Here is a 17,637-nt window from a genome sequence, read left to right as displayed (position 1 = left end):
AAAAAGTCCAAAACCCCAAAATATGTAAAAACCCCTTTAAATGTTGGGAAAAATTTCGAGCTGGGAACAAGTGTCTCATTAAAACAAATTTTTCTTATGGAAATTTTTTACCGTCCTTGGGTTTAAAAGAAATTTTGGGGGTCCCCGAGTAACCCGGGGGGCGGATGGGGGGGAAGGTTACCGGATAAATAACCGTAATCTGAATTTTAAAAAGTCATATTGCTGAAGAAAAATTTTTTGCAAAAGGGCCCCTTTCCTTTTTAAATTTAAAATGGGCTTTTATGTAAAAAATACACGAAACCCCCCAATAATGGGATGCTATGAAAAACGTTTGTTTTTGGTACGGTTGCGTTTTAAGCTGCATTACCATGTATTCTATAGTTTTAATTAAACCCCAGTGTATGCCATGCATACCCTGTATCTAACGAAAAGGTATGCTATGCATTTCCCAGATCCTTTTTGAATAGGTACCCCTGCTTATAGGAAAAGGGATGGGAATCATACTATTTATTTTGCCCCAAGAAAAGGTATGCATGCATACTCGCTTTATAGAAAATACAAAGAAAAGGTATCAATGCATACCTTTTTTTGGGAGATACTTGGGAAGCATGCAGCCTTTTGGTGGAATTTTTTTTCTTTTTTTTGGGAGATTTCATGGTTTTGATTGCAAACCCTTTTTGTAGTGGGGAAACAGGGAAAGCATGCATACCCTTTTTTTGGTAGAAAACATGGTATGGGATTGCTCCCTTTTTTTGAAATGGAAGCAGGGTATGCATGCAAAACCTTTTTGTGGTAATAAAATGGATGCAATTCAAACCTTTTAGTAGTGGGAAACTTTTTTTGGTAATACATGGTAGGGATTGCCCTACCTTTTCCTAGTATAAGAGGGGTACCTTTAAAGAATCAGGGGATGTATTGCATAAGCATGGGATACACTGTGGTTTTTATAAAACTGTGATGAAAACATGGAAAATGCAGCTTAAAAATCAGACCTGTATCCAAACAAGGAAAAAGTTTTTCAGAGGCAACATATTATTGCGGGTTTCGGGGATTGTTTTATAAGGACAGTTTAATAAAAGGGAAGACCTCTGCCAAAATCTTTAATTTTAGCAATATGGGCTAATTTTAAAAGGGTTAAGTTATTATCCGGTAAAACCCTTTCCCTTTCCCGTCCCTTTCCCCTTACTCTGGACCCAAAATCATTTAAAAAAGGGGCGAGTGAAAAAAACCATATAATTTGTTTTAAAGAGAAACATGTTTTCCCGCTGGAAAATGTTTTCCACAGTGAAGGGTTTACCCTGTGAGGTTGGACTTTTTTCTCAAAAAGAAATAATTCTCCCAAACCCAAAAAAATAGCTTTGTTTTTGGGTTTGGGTTTTCCCCATGGCACGGCTCATATTTTTTTCGGCCCAAATTTTTTTCCACGTCGGGAAAAAAAACGATGTAAGTGGTCATGTTTGAAGATATCAGCAAAAGAAAAGGGGGTTTAAAAGAGAAAAGGGGGACAATTTTCCCGTCCTTTTTAATTGAAAAAAAAAATCGGGCCAGTTTTTTAAACCGTGAAAATTCCCCTCTAAGCAGTGCTCAAGAAAGGTTCTAGCTTTTAACTTTTTCCAATTTTTTGAAGGAACCCCATGCTACAATGAAATACTATGCTACCGAAATAAGGACGACAGATTGAGATTTAACATGGAACTATCTTAATGGTAGCATATGTATCAAATTTCTGATAAGATAGCAAAGTAGTTAAAACTTTAAGTCTTATGCAATTAACATATCTTCTAACGCAACTTTTTATACCATGTACACGGGGTTTAAATCGCCCATTCATGTAACTGATTAATTTTCTGTAAAAAAAAAGCGTCATAGACGGGGAAAACGAGTGCTTTCCCGGCGCGTTTTTTACCAGAAAAATCCAAGGCCCTGCCCCACTTTAAACTTCTTTTTTTATATTTTTGTATTCATCGTGTATACACGGGACTTCGTCCCGGGATGCAAAAAATTTAGGCCTAAAATATAACCCTATTTTCATGGGGCTTTCGCTCTTTGAATGGACTTTTCCCAAATAGGGCTCTTTCCCTATCTTTCTTTCAGTAAACCCTATTAACGTGCCCCTCTGATTTATTAATTTAGTATCTTCATGATTCAGCTAAAATTGCCTATGATGAACTGGATAACGTATATGTAACACGAACCTCGCAAGGTAGCCTAGGGTACGGGCTGAAACGGCAATTAATTCATTGATTTTGTTTCATTTTTTATATATATAAAAAATAGTAAATATTTACGACCAGCACTACGTTTACTTGGTGGATCTACAGCAGCAAGTTTAATCTTGGTAAAAAGGCCCCTTTTTTTTACCCAAAAATTTAAAAGATTATCTAATAAAATTTTTAATTTTATAAAAAACCTCGATTTGTCCCAAAAAAATTTAATGGAAGGGGAAGTAACCGTTCGGAAAAAAAAGCTTTTAAACGTTTCCAAAATGTTTTTAATGTAAAAGTTTTTTCCAAAAAATAGTTTCAGGTTCATTTTTTTTTTTTCTTAAAATTTTAAATTTTTTTTAAATTATTGTTATTGAATTTTTGCGAAGAGTGAAATAGTAAGATGGTTTTTTGAATAAATTTAAAAAAGGGTTTTATTAGGACATATTGGGATGCAAATTTTTTAAAATTTAACGTTTTAAAAAAACCTAGTTGATTTATAAAACGCCCGTTACGAAAATAAACATACTTACCTGGTACAGGGAACACCGTGATCAGAAGGCGGGGTTTCCCCCGGAAAGGCCCTTCCCTTGCACTTTTGGTTGGGTGACGCCTGCGATACCCCCAAAGTGGGTTACCCCGGGGACGCAATTTATTTGGGGGGGGAAATTTCGTTTTTGGGGGCTATCCCTAAACAAAAAACAATGATTTAATTTGAACGTCCCTTGTGTAAACTTCTTGAATATTGAATCTTAGTGATGATGAATGATTTCGTTTTAAAATTTCATGAAAAGTTGTTTTCGACATTTTTTTAGTGCTCACTGGGAGCAAAAGTTGGAAATGTTAACAGAAGAACGTGTTTGTCATTTAAAATGCTTGAATTTTTGTTTCACGTCTATCTTTTTATGGTGTGAAATAAAGAGGTTCTAGTATTTTAATGTTGAGTACAATACTGAATTCAGTTGGATTAAAAACCTATATTGTCAGCAGAAGCCAGAATGACGTAATTGATAGGTTATTTTCGTAACGTTTGTAAAATTAAAACAGGGCAAAGAATCTTGATTTTCATATTTGTCTCAAAATTATCTAGCTCATGATATATTTTTTCGGCCAAGTTTATTTCTACGTCACAAACAAACGATGTAAGTGGTCATATTTGAAGATATACAGCAACGGAATGAAGGGTAATAGAGAAATGGACAAAACAGCACGCTTTTAATTGAAAAAATTCGTCACTTTTAATCGGTGAAAATTTCTTTTTCCAAAATTTTGAACGAAAAACATGCTACATGTATAATGATTACCGAAATAAGGACGACAGATTGAGATTTTACGTGTAACTATTTTAATGGTAATATATGTATCAAATTTCTGATAAGATAACAAACTAGTTAAAACTTATGCAATTAACATATCTCCTAACGCAACTTTGATACCATGTGCACGGAGTAAATCATTGTTTGTAATAAAAAGCGTCAAAGACAGAAGAGCGAGTGCTTTCCTCGGCGCATTTTGATCAGACTATTCCAAGGCCGTGCCCGCTTTGTACTTCTTTTTCTTTAGGCCAGTATTTTTTATTATTAGTTTTACCGTTTTTTTTGGAAAAAGATAGGGTCGGCGGCGGGAAAATTTTTAAAAAAAAAATCTCGATTGTAAAGTATTTTTGCAAAATCTCGACCTAAACTGAAACCACTAATAAGACAACACTCTTACCAAATTATTTGACGATTATTGAATCAAACTTGTAAAACAAGTTGGCGGATAAAAGTTACAGACAGTCGTTATAGTTTTATTTTTCTCACTTTTAATTTTTTTTTGATTTACAGTACGGGCCAAATGAAAAGTCCCAATGGACACACAGCGTGTCCAGACACGGTGCTCGCCCCGCCACGCTGTTTTCGCCGTGAAATCGCGGTGAATCGCAGTTTTCAAGATTGTTTTAAAATTTTCCATTTTTATTTTATCCAAAAATGAAAGGAAATATATATAGAGATAACATTAAATTTAAAATCGTAATTTTTCAGTTTCAATGTTTTGTCTGCTAGTTGATTTTGGAGACTTTTCGTATTTTGCAGGTAGAGCACTTTACAAGAAGCGTATACGATGAGACTGTGCTAAAAAACAATAAAACCTGTGAATTCAGTTGTTTTATTTAGAGTTCACTTTTCAGTTTGTATGTTCGTTGCAAACTTCTGTTGTTTACTAACAAAAATTTTAATACGATAACGTTATTTAACACCCTACCAATTAATCTTCGTTCACAGTTTGTATGGAATTTGATAACTATTTAAGAGGTAAGTTACCAGTTAAAATCAATAATTTTTAAATAACTTGTTAATTTGTTACGAATTTATTTGCTAATGTAACTATCAAAAAGAATTTTGAAATATAATTTTAGTACAATATAGAATATCAGAATTAAAAGTTTTTGCTCAGGAAACAGTGGTATTCACTTTTATATAAACAAAGCAATCAACCATTTAAACATTTCGATGCATGTCTACATGTCTGAGATAACATTAATCGAATTCTATCACATGACATGTCGAATTTCAAGAAACTATTAATGTGTAACATACATCTGTATTAAAAATATAAATTTTATCTGCTTTTTTTCAGGACAAGAAGAAAGCTGTATACGAGCCTCGGAAGCAAGAACTTACAATTTAATGTTTGTTTTGTTAATTACATAATTTTATTAGCATTACATGTCATAATATATCTATAGCATCATATAATACAAAGACCTGTGTATTGATAGTGCTAACAGATTATTTTGTGTTCATCATATAATTCATATGAGCCGCGCCATGGGAAAACCAACATAGTCGGTTTGCGACCAGCATGGATCCAGACCAGCCTGCGCATCCGCGCAGTCTGGTCAGGATCCATGCTGTTCGCTATCAATACCTATTACAATTAGAGAAACTGTTAGCGAACAGCATGGATCCTGACCAGACTGCGCGGATGCGCAGGCTGGTCTGGATCCATGCTCGTCGCAAACCCACTATGTTGGTTTTCTCATGGCACGGCTCATATATGACAAAAGTTGTTTATTCCCCATTCTGTATTATTTTCGGCAAAATTAAGATATTTGCATATTTGTAAAAAAACATATCAAGGGTTCAACGCAACAAGGGCGTATCTACATATAATTATTATATGTAGATACGCCCTTATTGCGTCGAACCCTCGATATGTGATCTTTTTCATAAAGTTTGGTCTGTGTAATAGGCTAAGGGGAACAGCAGCAAAAAATAAATACAATACACTGTTTTGTTTTAACAACTGAAGGTATATTTGTCACATAATATCTGTGATTATCACATGACGGTTTATAGAATATGTATGCCTGTCTGTCTGTATTTTATATAAATAAACTTCAATTGTTGGTATCGTTTAAATCTATGTACATCTTATGAATAAGAACTAAAGATATAAAATTAAATGGAAGCATTATAATTTTTATGAGAACGCAACATAACCAATGTTTTTCTGTCTATTGCAAAGCATTCTTGGCTTTTTTTGTTTAAATTGTTTGTGCTTCCTAATAAATGTTATATTCTGTTAAATTGTGTATAGAATAAAAGGGAAATAAAAAAGATATAGAAGGCCGATTTTTGTTTTCTGCTCCTTCCCTCCTCTGGTGTTGTGCTGTAATTTTCACTCTTGTTGAAAGTTTCTTCCCGTAAGCATAGATAACAATTATTTTACGCTTTCATTATTTATTATACACCATGTGGAAATAATACATATTTATAAGTGGCATTAAAACATCCTTTAGTGAACGGTCCCACACGACGGCCAAAAATCTAGTAGTATGTGATTATCACTGTTTGAAAATAAACTTCTTTTTATACAGTTATTTGAAACCAAAAGCATTATCAAAACTACTCATATAGTCCAAACACGACGGTCTAGCTGAACGTGCCTCACGTATGACTAGCTTTAGTACCGTGCGGGACCGTATTACTAGCCACTAACGCGTCATGCTCCGAAACTTTATTTCTTGTTTCTTTCTAGTAGTTTGTGACTGTACCTGAAATAGAAAACAATAATTGCTTCGTTACATTTCATTTATCCCTTAATTCATTGTAAACATTACGATAATAATAATACGGTACCGTAATCGTAGCCACTGCCTTACGATAATAAATCAGTGCAAAATAAAAATAAACGGGACTACAAGTAAAAATGAAATTGATCAAAATATGGAACAACTTTTACGAGTTGAAGTTAATATGAACTGTTTTGAAACTGCAAATAAGTTTTTACTCGAAAACAGTCAAAAATTTAATTACTCTTTATTGATAACAAACGTATGGGCCATATTGAACGGGCACCGACAAATTATTATCTAATTAGCACTTATTAACCAACATGAAACTTATTAATTATAAGTAACTTACCAAATAGTTTTGCAACATGTGAAATGGGCAAACATGCTAAACGAAAGAAAGAATTAGGCAGTTTAATTGCAACGGAGCTGAGTAAAAACATTTATTCAACATGTTATGTTAGAAGTAATTGTTAGTGGACGTTTTAACAATTTACATAGAATTATAAACATAAACAAAGGAAACTAAAAGGTTTATAATTACACATCTTATAAGCTTAGTATTTACCTGAAAACAGAAACAAAATATGGGAGCAAAATTATCTTTCTACAATGAAAAGCGGGGTTATTTAATTAGATGTTATATACACAGAGAATCACCGCGATTGCACACCACGACACAACGTGTCCGCCGATCGCTGGGCGCGGATAAACGGACACGGTGTTCGTATCGATGTGCTTTTTGTTGCACGAAAAACTGACATCTCATTTTGGACGTACTGTTGGTATAAAAGCCGCACGTTTAACGTGCAGGTACCGTTTTAATTATGGTCAGTTGGCGGATCACTCGTGTGTGCATCATTTTTTGACACTTCGATTTTTTTCTGAAATCTTTTTTTGTTTTTTTTCACTTTCCCAAATTTTAGGGTCGGTGGGTCGGTAAAACTAAAGATAAAAAAATACTGGCCTTATGATTGTATTCATCTGTGTATACACGTACTTCGTCGGTATGCAAATATGTAGGCCTACATATAACCATATTTTCATGGACTGCGCTCTTTGAATGTGACTTTTCCCACTAGACGTCTTTCCATATCTTTCTACAGTACCATATTAACAGTGTCGTCTGATTTATTTGATTTAGTATCTTCATGATTCAGCTAAAATTGCCTATGATGAACTGGATAACGTATATGTAACACGAACCTCGCAAGGTAGCCTAGCGGCAATTAGGTCATTGATTTCGTTTCATTTTTTTTTATATAAGAATAGTGAATATTTACGACCAGCACTAACGTTTACTTGGTGAATCTACAGCAGCAGAGTTTAATCTTGATAAAAATGGCGAAGGCCATTATCAAATTACAACTTTTGAATGAGAAAATCCATCGATTTGTCCGACAATTTAATGGAAGGGAAGTAACCATGTTCGGAAAAATGCTTTAATCGTTACCAAAATGTTTAATGTAGAGTTTTACCAAAAAAAAGGCAGCTTCATATTTTTCTTCTTAAAATTAATTTTATAAATTATAGCGATTTTATATGAGTGAAAAGTGAAACAGTACATTAGTTATTTGAATTAATGTACATGCTTTATTTTAGGACATAATAGTATGCTGTTTTTAAATATTATTGTGTAAAATAACCTAGTTGATTTATAATCCTCCGGTTATTTAAGCAAAGCATACTTACCTGGTACAGGGACCACCGTGATCAGCAAGGCGGTTTTCCCAGGAAGAGGCCCTTCCATTGCACTTCGGTTGGGCTGACGCCTGCGATAGCCCCAAATGTGGGTTACTCGGGTACGCAATTTATTGGTGTGGGGACTGCGTTCGCGCTATCCCTAAACAAATAGTAACGAAAGACATATATATATATATTTATTTTATTGGATTTTCTGTATGACATAGAGTATGATAATAATCCAAATTCATGCCAAGTTTCAGAAATGTGCCCTCGGTATCACGCAAGATATTGCCAAAAAAGTAACAAAGTATGAAGTATTCTACGGTGTATATCTACCATATATACAATGTGCTCTCCCATTGGTGTAATCTTGAAAACTTATTTCATAAATTAAAACTCTTATCCATGATTATTAGCTAAAAGTATACGGAATGATGCATTTTGTGTGAGAAATATGCATGTTTTATCAATAGATCATTTTCATGAAAAATAATAATAATAAAACCATCACTTACTGCTGGATTATGGTTAACCAAGTTCAAAGAGAAAAAGTGCCCAAAAGTGCCGGTCAACATGTGCATTTCTTGCAGTTTTCCGATAGTTCTTGGATAGTTCTTTCATCCTTAGTAGGTGGCATCTAAAGTTTAAATGTTAGGAAATGCCCGCGACTGGGAACATTACAACATGGGCCTATGGAAATTGAGTTAGTTCCCGCTGACATAACGGGAGGCACCTGAGATAGAGATAATTCTTGGGCTATTCATTCTTGTGTGAAATTATTTCCCTTTAGTTCTGCAAACTAGAGCACCTGGTCAGGTAACTCTGCGGAAGGTGCGAAGGTGCATGTTTGCGTCTGAACTGCCGTTAGAAGTCGAATTGTCTACTTCTGCCGTCGTCGCATGACCAATCGGTTGTGTAGTTTTACAAGTAATGAAAGAGCGAAAATACTAAAAGATGTTTTAAGTGATAGTGTATACTCATATTGAACAATTTATTTGACCTGTCAAAACTTGTTTCATAGGTTTGACTATCTGATTTACATAATGGAAAACATTACAAAATGCTTTACTTGATTATCCCCCTTTATGGTCCGGACTTCATTAGTACATGTTCAATATTGAAGGTATCCTTTTTCTTTCTATTCATTTATGCACGGCCTCTGTTTGGACAATTCCGTTATATGTTTTTAATATTAAATTAAAAACCTTATGGAACTTTAAGTTTTCATGTAAAACAATCTTTTCCATCTATGATTTGGTGTTTGATTTTTTTTTGGTCAAAATATAGGGCTAACCGTTAAAACAGTTAGAGTTTCTGTCATGAAAATGAAAGTAGATGCAACTTCACACTGAAGAACCGTTATTGCATAGAACTATTTTGCATTTTCAACATAGATTTTGAGAGGTAAAATTGGATATTTTGATTTAAATATGTAAAGACTTGAAATAAGTAGATCACCTGTTTGTTTTGCATATAAGATCCACTGAATGTATTCACTAATGGACACAAGGATACATTTTATTAATTTTCGCGATATGTAGGGCCTCGCGAATAAAGCGAAATTTAATCCCTCGCGAACATTTCTGTTTTTACAGTACATTTTCACCCATGGATGCGCATCTCGTGTAAATATAGCACAAGGAACAACATTTGTAATGATATCGCATAAAATCTTTTATCTAGATAAATGTAATTATCATCAAGATAAAATCATAATTCGTGCAGGAGGCAAAAAATCAATGACTTTATATAAACTATTATTCCTGAGGCTACGAAACAATCCAGTTGATATTTCTAATTCATGCATATGACTTTAGAAACTGGTCACCGTCAAATTATACCTCAAACGCTTCCTTCGCCTTTGAACATGCGTTTTCCCATCTATTTTAAATTGTGTCTGCCATTTCTCCTGCTGCGCGTGAAATATCGCGCGTGCCAGGTAATATACTTCCGGTGGTGTTTCTTTTCTCCTCGCGGCTACTCTTCTACTATTTACAAGAAAATTAATGTAATTTATGTGTATTGGAAAACTTGTCTGCCTGATCCCCGTGCTGCGGAATGTAATCTTCCAATACTCGGAGTCTCCCATTTCTTCAGGAATAGGAAAATTCAATAGAGTAGGAAACGCTGAGAAATATGTTTTGGAAATGATTATGTTTATTAGTTTCTATCATCAGGCTTTGTTTGAATTACAGAAATGAGAAGTGTATTTTGGTGTTGAATTATTTGGAAGATTACAGCAAGGTGCATGCTTATAGATATATAATTTGAAAATAGCGGAAAATCGATCGTTTTATTGGGAAAATCGTGTGAAGAAATACTGCTTTATTGAACGGAAAGCCAGTCTGTTCAGGATAAATCTAAGACTGTGTATAGTAGAGAATTTGCTAAGGAAATATAATATTGACGGGTACTATAAGTGAAGGATGGAAAGTTAAATTTAAGAGTGGTAATTAGATAGAAAAGTGCGCCTGGAACTACAAAGCAAAGGCAGGAATATTGTTTTGTGTTGTAATTTTCGTCTGTGGTGCAGAATGTGTTAATGTGAATTGTAGAAAATATGAATATATGTAGGTATGAAATCACGAATCAAAAATCGATATTATTGTGGAATTAAGACACGTGCGATCCATTAATGAGTTTCGGGGGATCATAAGAAAGTAATAGAAACGTGAAAGCAAGTGGTCTGATAATCAGATATCAATTTCCTATCCTAACCATTTGCGATAATTAAGAAAAGTATGTGTGAATACTTTCTCTTTAAAATGGCATTTAAAACAAGGTTTCACATTTGCTTTTAAGAGATATCGTAAAAAACACTAAAAGACATCAGTCGTTTTTATTTGAATAAGAGCACTAAAACATGTAGCGACATAAGTAATTAAATGCACCATGAAAACAGTAGATGCACTCAAACAATAAAATACCTTTCCGCATATGTTTTTATCTCTAGCGCTTCTTGACTTAAACTCCGCGATTTTATCGTTTGCCGTGTGTACATATAGATTCATAGAATAAATTGGAAAAGCCAAGCGCACATCGTTTGGTTGATGCCTCAGAATTTATCAATATAACCTACATGTAAGTCTGTAAGCTTTTGCTTACTATCGATCGCGGAGCTAGCACTCGGAGAGAAAGGACACAAGGCTAGAGGACATTTATGATGATGACGACATTGACACAGTCCAGGACATTTGGTGATAAATTATACCATACCATGTGTTCAAATGCTACAACTTAGTGTCCCCGCGGATGTGTGTCTGCTGTGTGGCGTTGAAATGTATTGACAAACACATCTACAATATGCCTGTTTTTATTATGAATTATCCATCAGACAGCTTTTCATGTGCCTGGTAATTAGTCACCCATACGACAGTGGTTTGATTTAAGAATCGATCTTGTTCCTCTGAATGTTATTATACAGGTACAGAAATAGAAACTTCTGCTTCAGAGTAAAACTAAAACTCTTTTCCATCTAAAGTATAGAGATTTTTGCTCCTGCACTAGACGTTTGGTTCACATATCGATCTGCAAAGTCTTCAGTAAGAGCGGATGTTTTAAACTAGCTTTAAGATCGATAAATGTTACAATTGTAATGCGTTTTATCGATAAAACAGCCGTTTGTGAGAAAATGACTTTCAGACCGGAAGTACAAAAACGCGCGTGCCAAATTAAAATGGCGCCTGTGTACGCTGAATTAAAGTGTCATTTGATACATATAAGTGGTATTTTGGCCAGTATATTTCCATTCTGAAAATAATGGGAGAGAAATGAAAACAGAACGAAAACAGAGTGGTCAGATATATATGTATTTACGTAAACTGGCCTATAGGTAAACTACTACCTATATATATAGAGAGAAACATTAATGTGTTCATTTTATCATATACGTTGTATAGATATAATAATACCCAAAATGAGCTGTGTATTTTTAATTTAATACATTTCATTAGTTTTCACCATGCGCATCATCACAAACGTTTTGACAGCTTTCATTTTTTAAAGAATCGTCGGATGAGATACTTAGCACTCTGAAAAAAAGTAAACATGGATATAGATATGGTACTCTTCAGATTTATTTGCGTCATAATTTGCATTTTTGAAACCCTACTTATCTCTACTGCTGATAGTCTGGGAGTTGCAGACGAAAAATTCCCGCCAAAATTCAATTACCAGAATCACAACCTACGTCCGGAGAAGACAAATGGACGGAATTCACGATCAGACGCTAAAGGTGATTTTCAATTTAAATCGAATATTGACGAAGATTCTTTGGAACAAAGTAAAATATTAGAATTTATTGAAACCATTCGAACTAATGTAACAGAGCGAAATTATTACTGCAATAAGTCAAAAGAACAGTCTATATCCCTGAGTAATTTTACGTATATTTTCACTCCTTTATCATACCAACGATACAAGAAACAAACTCTGGATGGGATATTTATAGCAAAATATTTGACACATCTTTTTACTCACAATAGAACAAATATTCAGTCTTTCTCGGATAAGCATGTGCCAGCTATTATTTCTGTTGTTCGTCTTATAGTAGAAGAGGACAAAAACTTAGCAGGAGGCGGAATTGCATTATCAAACAATTTTTTCCCATACATCTTCAAATCTGAGAACGGAATTATACAAGAAGACCTGGGATTAGTGTATAAAAATTACAGAAATGAAAATTTCTTCTCTATTCATAATCGTTCTGGATCTAGTGACGCAACTTCCGGTTCTGCTACAGATGTATCCATAACATCGGATGATGCGTATTTCGGTCAGCCCTACTTTGATTGTTTTAAACATAAACGTTGGATTGTAGCAGTATCTCTACCATTCTATGGATATGGCCAGACGGGGAATTCAATCAAATTCATGTAAGTTTATTACACACTATACACTGTCGTTGTGGTGTTGGTTATGTACGCCAAAGCCTTTTTTAATACAACGCAAGTCACAACGCGGTTAAATATAGCACGCATCTTTACTCTGTACCCTCTTACAACGGCTCGTGCATTCTCTTCGATGTATAGGTGCAGTAGAGGGAGACTCTTTTGTGGAAATCCTGGAGCGAATGCTAACTTCAACACTTCGGATTTCTAAACTCCCTTACTCCATGACTTCTAATTTCCAACTTTCTTACTTCCTACTTCCTACTACATAACTTCTATCTTCCTTACACATTAGAAGTAATGAGTTGGATGTAAGAAGTAATGATGTTGAAAGTTAGAGGTAATGAACGGTTGGAAGTTATGGTGCTGGATGTTTGAAGTCACGAAATTTGAACGTTGAAAGTAGAAGTACTGAAATTGGAAGTAAGAAGTACTGAAGTTTGAAATCAAATGCAATGTAATTGGAAGTTAGAGACATAGAAGTTAGAAGTTATCAGTAATGAATTTGAAAGTTAGAAGTAATGAAGTTGGAAGTAATGAAATTGGAACCTAGAAGTCTTGAAGTTAGGAGTAAGCATGTTGGAAGTAAGAAGTCAGAAATGCTTAAGTCAGAAGTCATTTCAAGGCTTCCATACATATTGTACTTACTGGTGCATTTATTGTAAATTGTCCGCCCCCAACCCTGTATTAGACCATGATGTCAAACCCAAGTACCAGTTATATATGCTGTTGAATTATTTCAGCATGTTCGTGATTAAACATACAACACTTATAAAAGGAAGAATTGAATTGTGAATTTTCAGGAAAATCTACATGTAATGTTTCTGAGAGCCAAACACTTTTACGATATAGATCAGTGCTACACTTGTTTAATAAAAATATGTTCCACTGTAAAGAAACTGACTTTTCTTGAGGTATACACTCCTCAAGAAACAGTGCCTATTGACGTTGAACCTTGATTCACTAACTGAGACTTCGGTTGCGTTGCTTTACTTCAAAGCCACTTCCGGTTGTACCATTGCTTTTGTTCAAAGCCACTTCCGGTTCTACAGTTGCTTTTACAGGTTTTTGTTTTCGCATGCATGTATGAAACTAGCGAATGGAGCCCAACTCAATAGAGCTAATGTTCGGCTATGCAATACCAAAGGTGCTCATGAACAAAACATGGGCTTACGAAATAAATATGTGTTTTGGGAACCACCTGAAACAAAACACTCGCACTATAGTTTTTTATGCGTAAAACACACATCAGTACAATAGGGTTATTATAACAGTAGCTTGATCTGGGATGCAGTATTCGGCTCTAGTGAATTTTGCCAGATCGGATCTCAAGAGGCGCGCAAGCGCCGAGTGTGATCCGACCTTGCAAAATCCACGAGAGCCGAATATAAAATCCCAGATCTGGCTACTGTTATAATGACCATTTTATTATATACCTTTACCATTTTGATTCTTGTTTTGTTTTTGAACGAAATCTACAATGTTTAACGATACTAAATTAACTAAACTAATTAAATTAAACTAAATTTTTATATGCGCTATTTATAGTAATGTGTCGGATCATGCATATTAATGAAAAGAGTCCGGCAGTATATAATACGGGAGGTACAATACGGAATTTAAAAGGTACAATACGGAATTTTTGTCTGTCTCTTCATATTTAATTGGGAAATACAAGCCGATTTTTTTTTACAGAATTTATATAGGTATATAATAAAGCACTGTTTCTTTAACACATTCATTGTAAAATGCATCCGTATAGAACTGTGCACGTGTAACCTAACATTAACCAGTGCTTACCACATACTATTTACAAAAACAAGAGTGAAAACAGAAGCAAATATAACTCCTATTACATATTCACAATGTATTGTGTACAAATGCATTAATCTTGAAGATAGTGTATGGATTACCTGTATGAAAAACAATATCTTTTGTACAATGCAATGTTTGATTAATCTAGTCTGTAACATATTTTTGCCCTCATTCGTCTTTTGAATACTTTATGATGATATTTATGATATAACGTTGTATAGAGTTGGTAATAAGAACTTCCTATTTTTTTTTCTGAACATGTTTTACTTACATTGTAGTTTTTTGAATTTATCATCAAGAGCCATATTTTGATGGAGTCTTTCTCATTGTACGTTTTGCCTTTTTAAGCAGGAATATCCTGTTGCTGGTCTTTCAAGGTTTGACTCAATGAGTTGGCTAGACTGTTAAAAAAACTGTCTTGAAATGTTAGCATAAAGCATAAAACATAAAAATACAAGGTTTTTTAAATTTTGAAAACATTAAATTTTGTAAAAAGGTCATAGACCAACAATGTACACAGGAATTCGCCAAAGCTTTTTTCTGACCAATAAATCCAACCGAATATTTAACCTTTAGCCTGCTGGCAGCAGGTTGCTTTGCCTTTGCGACCAAGATCAGCCTGCACATCATGGTCTGCACTGTTCGCTATTCAGTCAGTAAATTTTCAGTGAACACCCCTTTAAAAACTAAGTTGAACTGCCCAAATTAAACGATGGAGCAGTCCATTTTAGAAATTTAGCAGCGTTAAAAGCATCTTGTTGTCGTTGATACTAAAAGTATATGAATAGATTATATTTGGTTTTAAAGATCATTATGGAAATCTCGGAAATCGTGGCGAAACCCTCTAAAATCTCAGTTACAAATTCGATGGATAAGGCAGTATATAGTTCAGTAAAACAGTATATCAACAGGCTTCTTTGACATTTTGTCGAAAAGCATTTCGGACTTCTGATAAACTTGATTCAGCTCTTCAGCTGGAGGTACATTTATACTAAATTTTGCGTTTAGGATAAAACTATCGACACACTCCGACATAAAATTCGGTATGTTTTCGTTTTCGACGAAATGTCTCATGAGGCTAAATGTTGTTTCGACGAAATGTCATATTCGACAAAATGTCGTATCTATGAAATGGTTTTCGACGAAATGTTGTGCATATTCGCTTAATTAGCAGGTTGTTTCCATTATGTTATATAGGCTCATCATTATATTTCGGCAAATCTCTCAACTCTCCGTAAATAAATGATTATCTTGAATTGCTCGTGCACAGGCTGTCATTTACGATATGGTTATTACTCCGCTGATAATAATGACGAGTGAGGTCAATACAATTAAAATACCACCATTCTCTAAATAGCACATTTTATGATAGATCCGCAGAACAAAAACAAAATAATAGTGTGTTGATCTCCGAACTGGCTGTGGGAATTTTCATTGAAAAAAAAGAAGAAAAAAAAAGAATAGCTGCACACATGCGTTAGCACACTGGTTAAGAAGCGTAAGGACGGAAGTTCGAACGAAACGGTATTTATGTGACACCCCCATTGTTCTCTCTATTGTTCTAACAGTCATATAAAAATAAAAAGGTCACATAAACAGAACGGAATGAATGACAGCAAAGAAAAAGTACCGTTATGCAGTCGCTTAACCATCATTTCGCGGGCACGCCCACACCAATCAGTGAGACCAGTAGTGGGTCAGTAGTGGGAGATACTACACAGCGGTGTCAAGTCACATGTCAAGTGTTACCTTTATGACGATAAAATTGTTACCTTTATGACGATAAAATTGTTACCTTTATGACGATAAAGTTGTTACCTTTATGACGAAAGAAGTGTTAGGTTTATAATTAAAAATATAACCTTTTACGCCGATAAAAACCGATGTTAGACTCAATGTTGGCTAAAGTGTTACCATTATGACAACTGGTTACCTATATGACCATGGTCTGTTACCGGTATGACCAGGTGTTACCTTTTTGTCCAGTGTAACATTTATGATTGTAACAGATGTTGCTTTCAGCTGATCTGGAAACATGACAACTTTATCATTGTTTACTTAAAAGTGTATTATACTTCACTAACTTACTTGATACCACGAACTTCAATTAAGGTAATTTGTTAATTTTGCAAAATATATTATCGAGAAGTAACGAAACACATTTATTGTTTACAGACCTTCCACAAATAGGGGTGTATCTTAAATAACACAGCAAAATAATTAGGTTCGTTTGATGTTATTTATGTTTCGTAATTGAGTCGCACCATGAGAAAACCAACATAGTTCATTTGCGACCAGCATGGATCCAGACCAGCCTAAGCATCCGCGCAGTCTGGTCAGGATCCATGGTGTTCGCTTTCAAAGCCTATTGCAATTAGAGAAACTGTTAGCGAACAGCATGGATCCTGACCAGACTGCGCGGATGCGCAGGCTGGTCTGGATCCATGCTGGTCCCAAACGCATTATGTTGGTTTTCTCATAGCGCAGCTCAAATGTTTAGCCATGTTTACCTAGGTGAAAAAAAGAGAGAAATATTCTGTTCAAAGTACAAATGCCTTAGGTTCGGCACCAGTACTAATTTACTCTCTATTATCATGACAAACTGTATAACAAACCAATTTTCTCGTGCATAATCTAGATTAAAAAAATTTGATTAGAAGTTTCCAAAAGTATCTTCATGTTTACTGGCTTCTGTTGTCTGTTCTCATCATCAAATTTTTGCGAACCACTCAACTCTACGCAAATAAATAATGTACCTTAAACCCGAGCACATGTACGAATATCGTTTACGATATGGCTATTTATTTCGCTGATAATAATGACGAGGGGGGAGGGGTGGGGTGGGAGGGAGGGCAAAACGTTTAATCCTTATCATGCTGAACACGATTGATACTTTCTTTGCGACCAGTGCAGATCATGATCAGCCTGCACATCCATGCAGTCTCATCATGATCTGCACTGTTCGCCATTCAGTCATTAACGTTTT

General features: G+C 34.8%; 1 protein-coding gene and 2 non-coding genes across 3 annotated transcripts in view; all 3 read left to right on the top strand.

Annotated features, from left to right (window-relative positions):
• Window positions 1-2,729: 2,729 nt before the first annotated feature.
• Window positions 2,730-2,897, top strand: LOC123539540 (U1 spliceosomal RNA). Its single transcript, XR_006684008.2, has one exon. It is a non-coding gene; the product is annotated as a U1 spliceosomal RNA (small nuclear RNA).
• A 5,048-nt stretch (window positions 2,898-7,945) lies between these two features.
• On the top strand, window positions 7,946-8,108 carry LOC123539543 (U1 spliceosomal RNA). The gene has a single exon (XR_008368527.1). It is a non-coding gene; the product is annotated as a U1 spliceosomal RNA (small nuclear RNA).
• A 1,878-nt stretch (window positions 8,109-9,986) lies between these two features.
• The window catches only part of LOC123537820 (probable G-protein coupled receptor 158), a 76,138-nt gene continuing 68,487 nt past the window's right edge, over window positions 9,987-17,637 (top strand). The window contains exon 1 of the mRNA XM_045321665.2: window positions 9,987-12,821. Within this exon, the coding sequence (XP_045177600.2) occupies window positions 11,995-12,821 (827 nt within the window). The 5' untranslated portion in view covers window positions 9,987-11,994. The remainder of the gene's footprint in view (window positions 12,822-17,637) is intronic.

The sequence above is a fragment of the Mercenaria mercenaria genome, chromosome 18 (genome assembly GCF_021730395.1).
Source record: "Mercenaria mercenaria strain notata chromosome 18, MADL_Memer_1, whole genome shotgun sequence".
In the NCBI taxonomy this organism is placed as follows: Eukaryota; Metazoa; Mollusca; class Bivalvia; order Venerida; family Veneridae; genus Mercenaria; species Mercenaria mercenaria.
The sequence above is the reverse complement of the archived record's forward strand: the minus strand, read 5'-3'. Positions and strand labels throughout refer to the sequence as shown.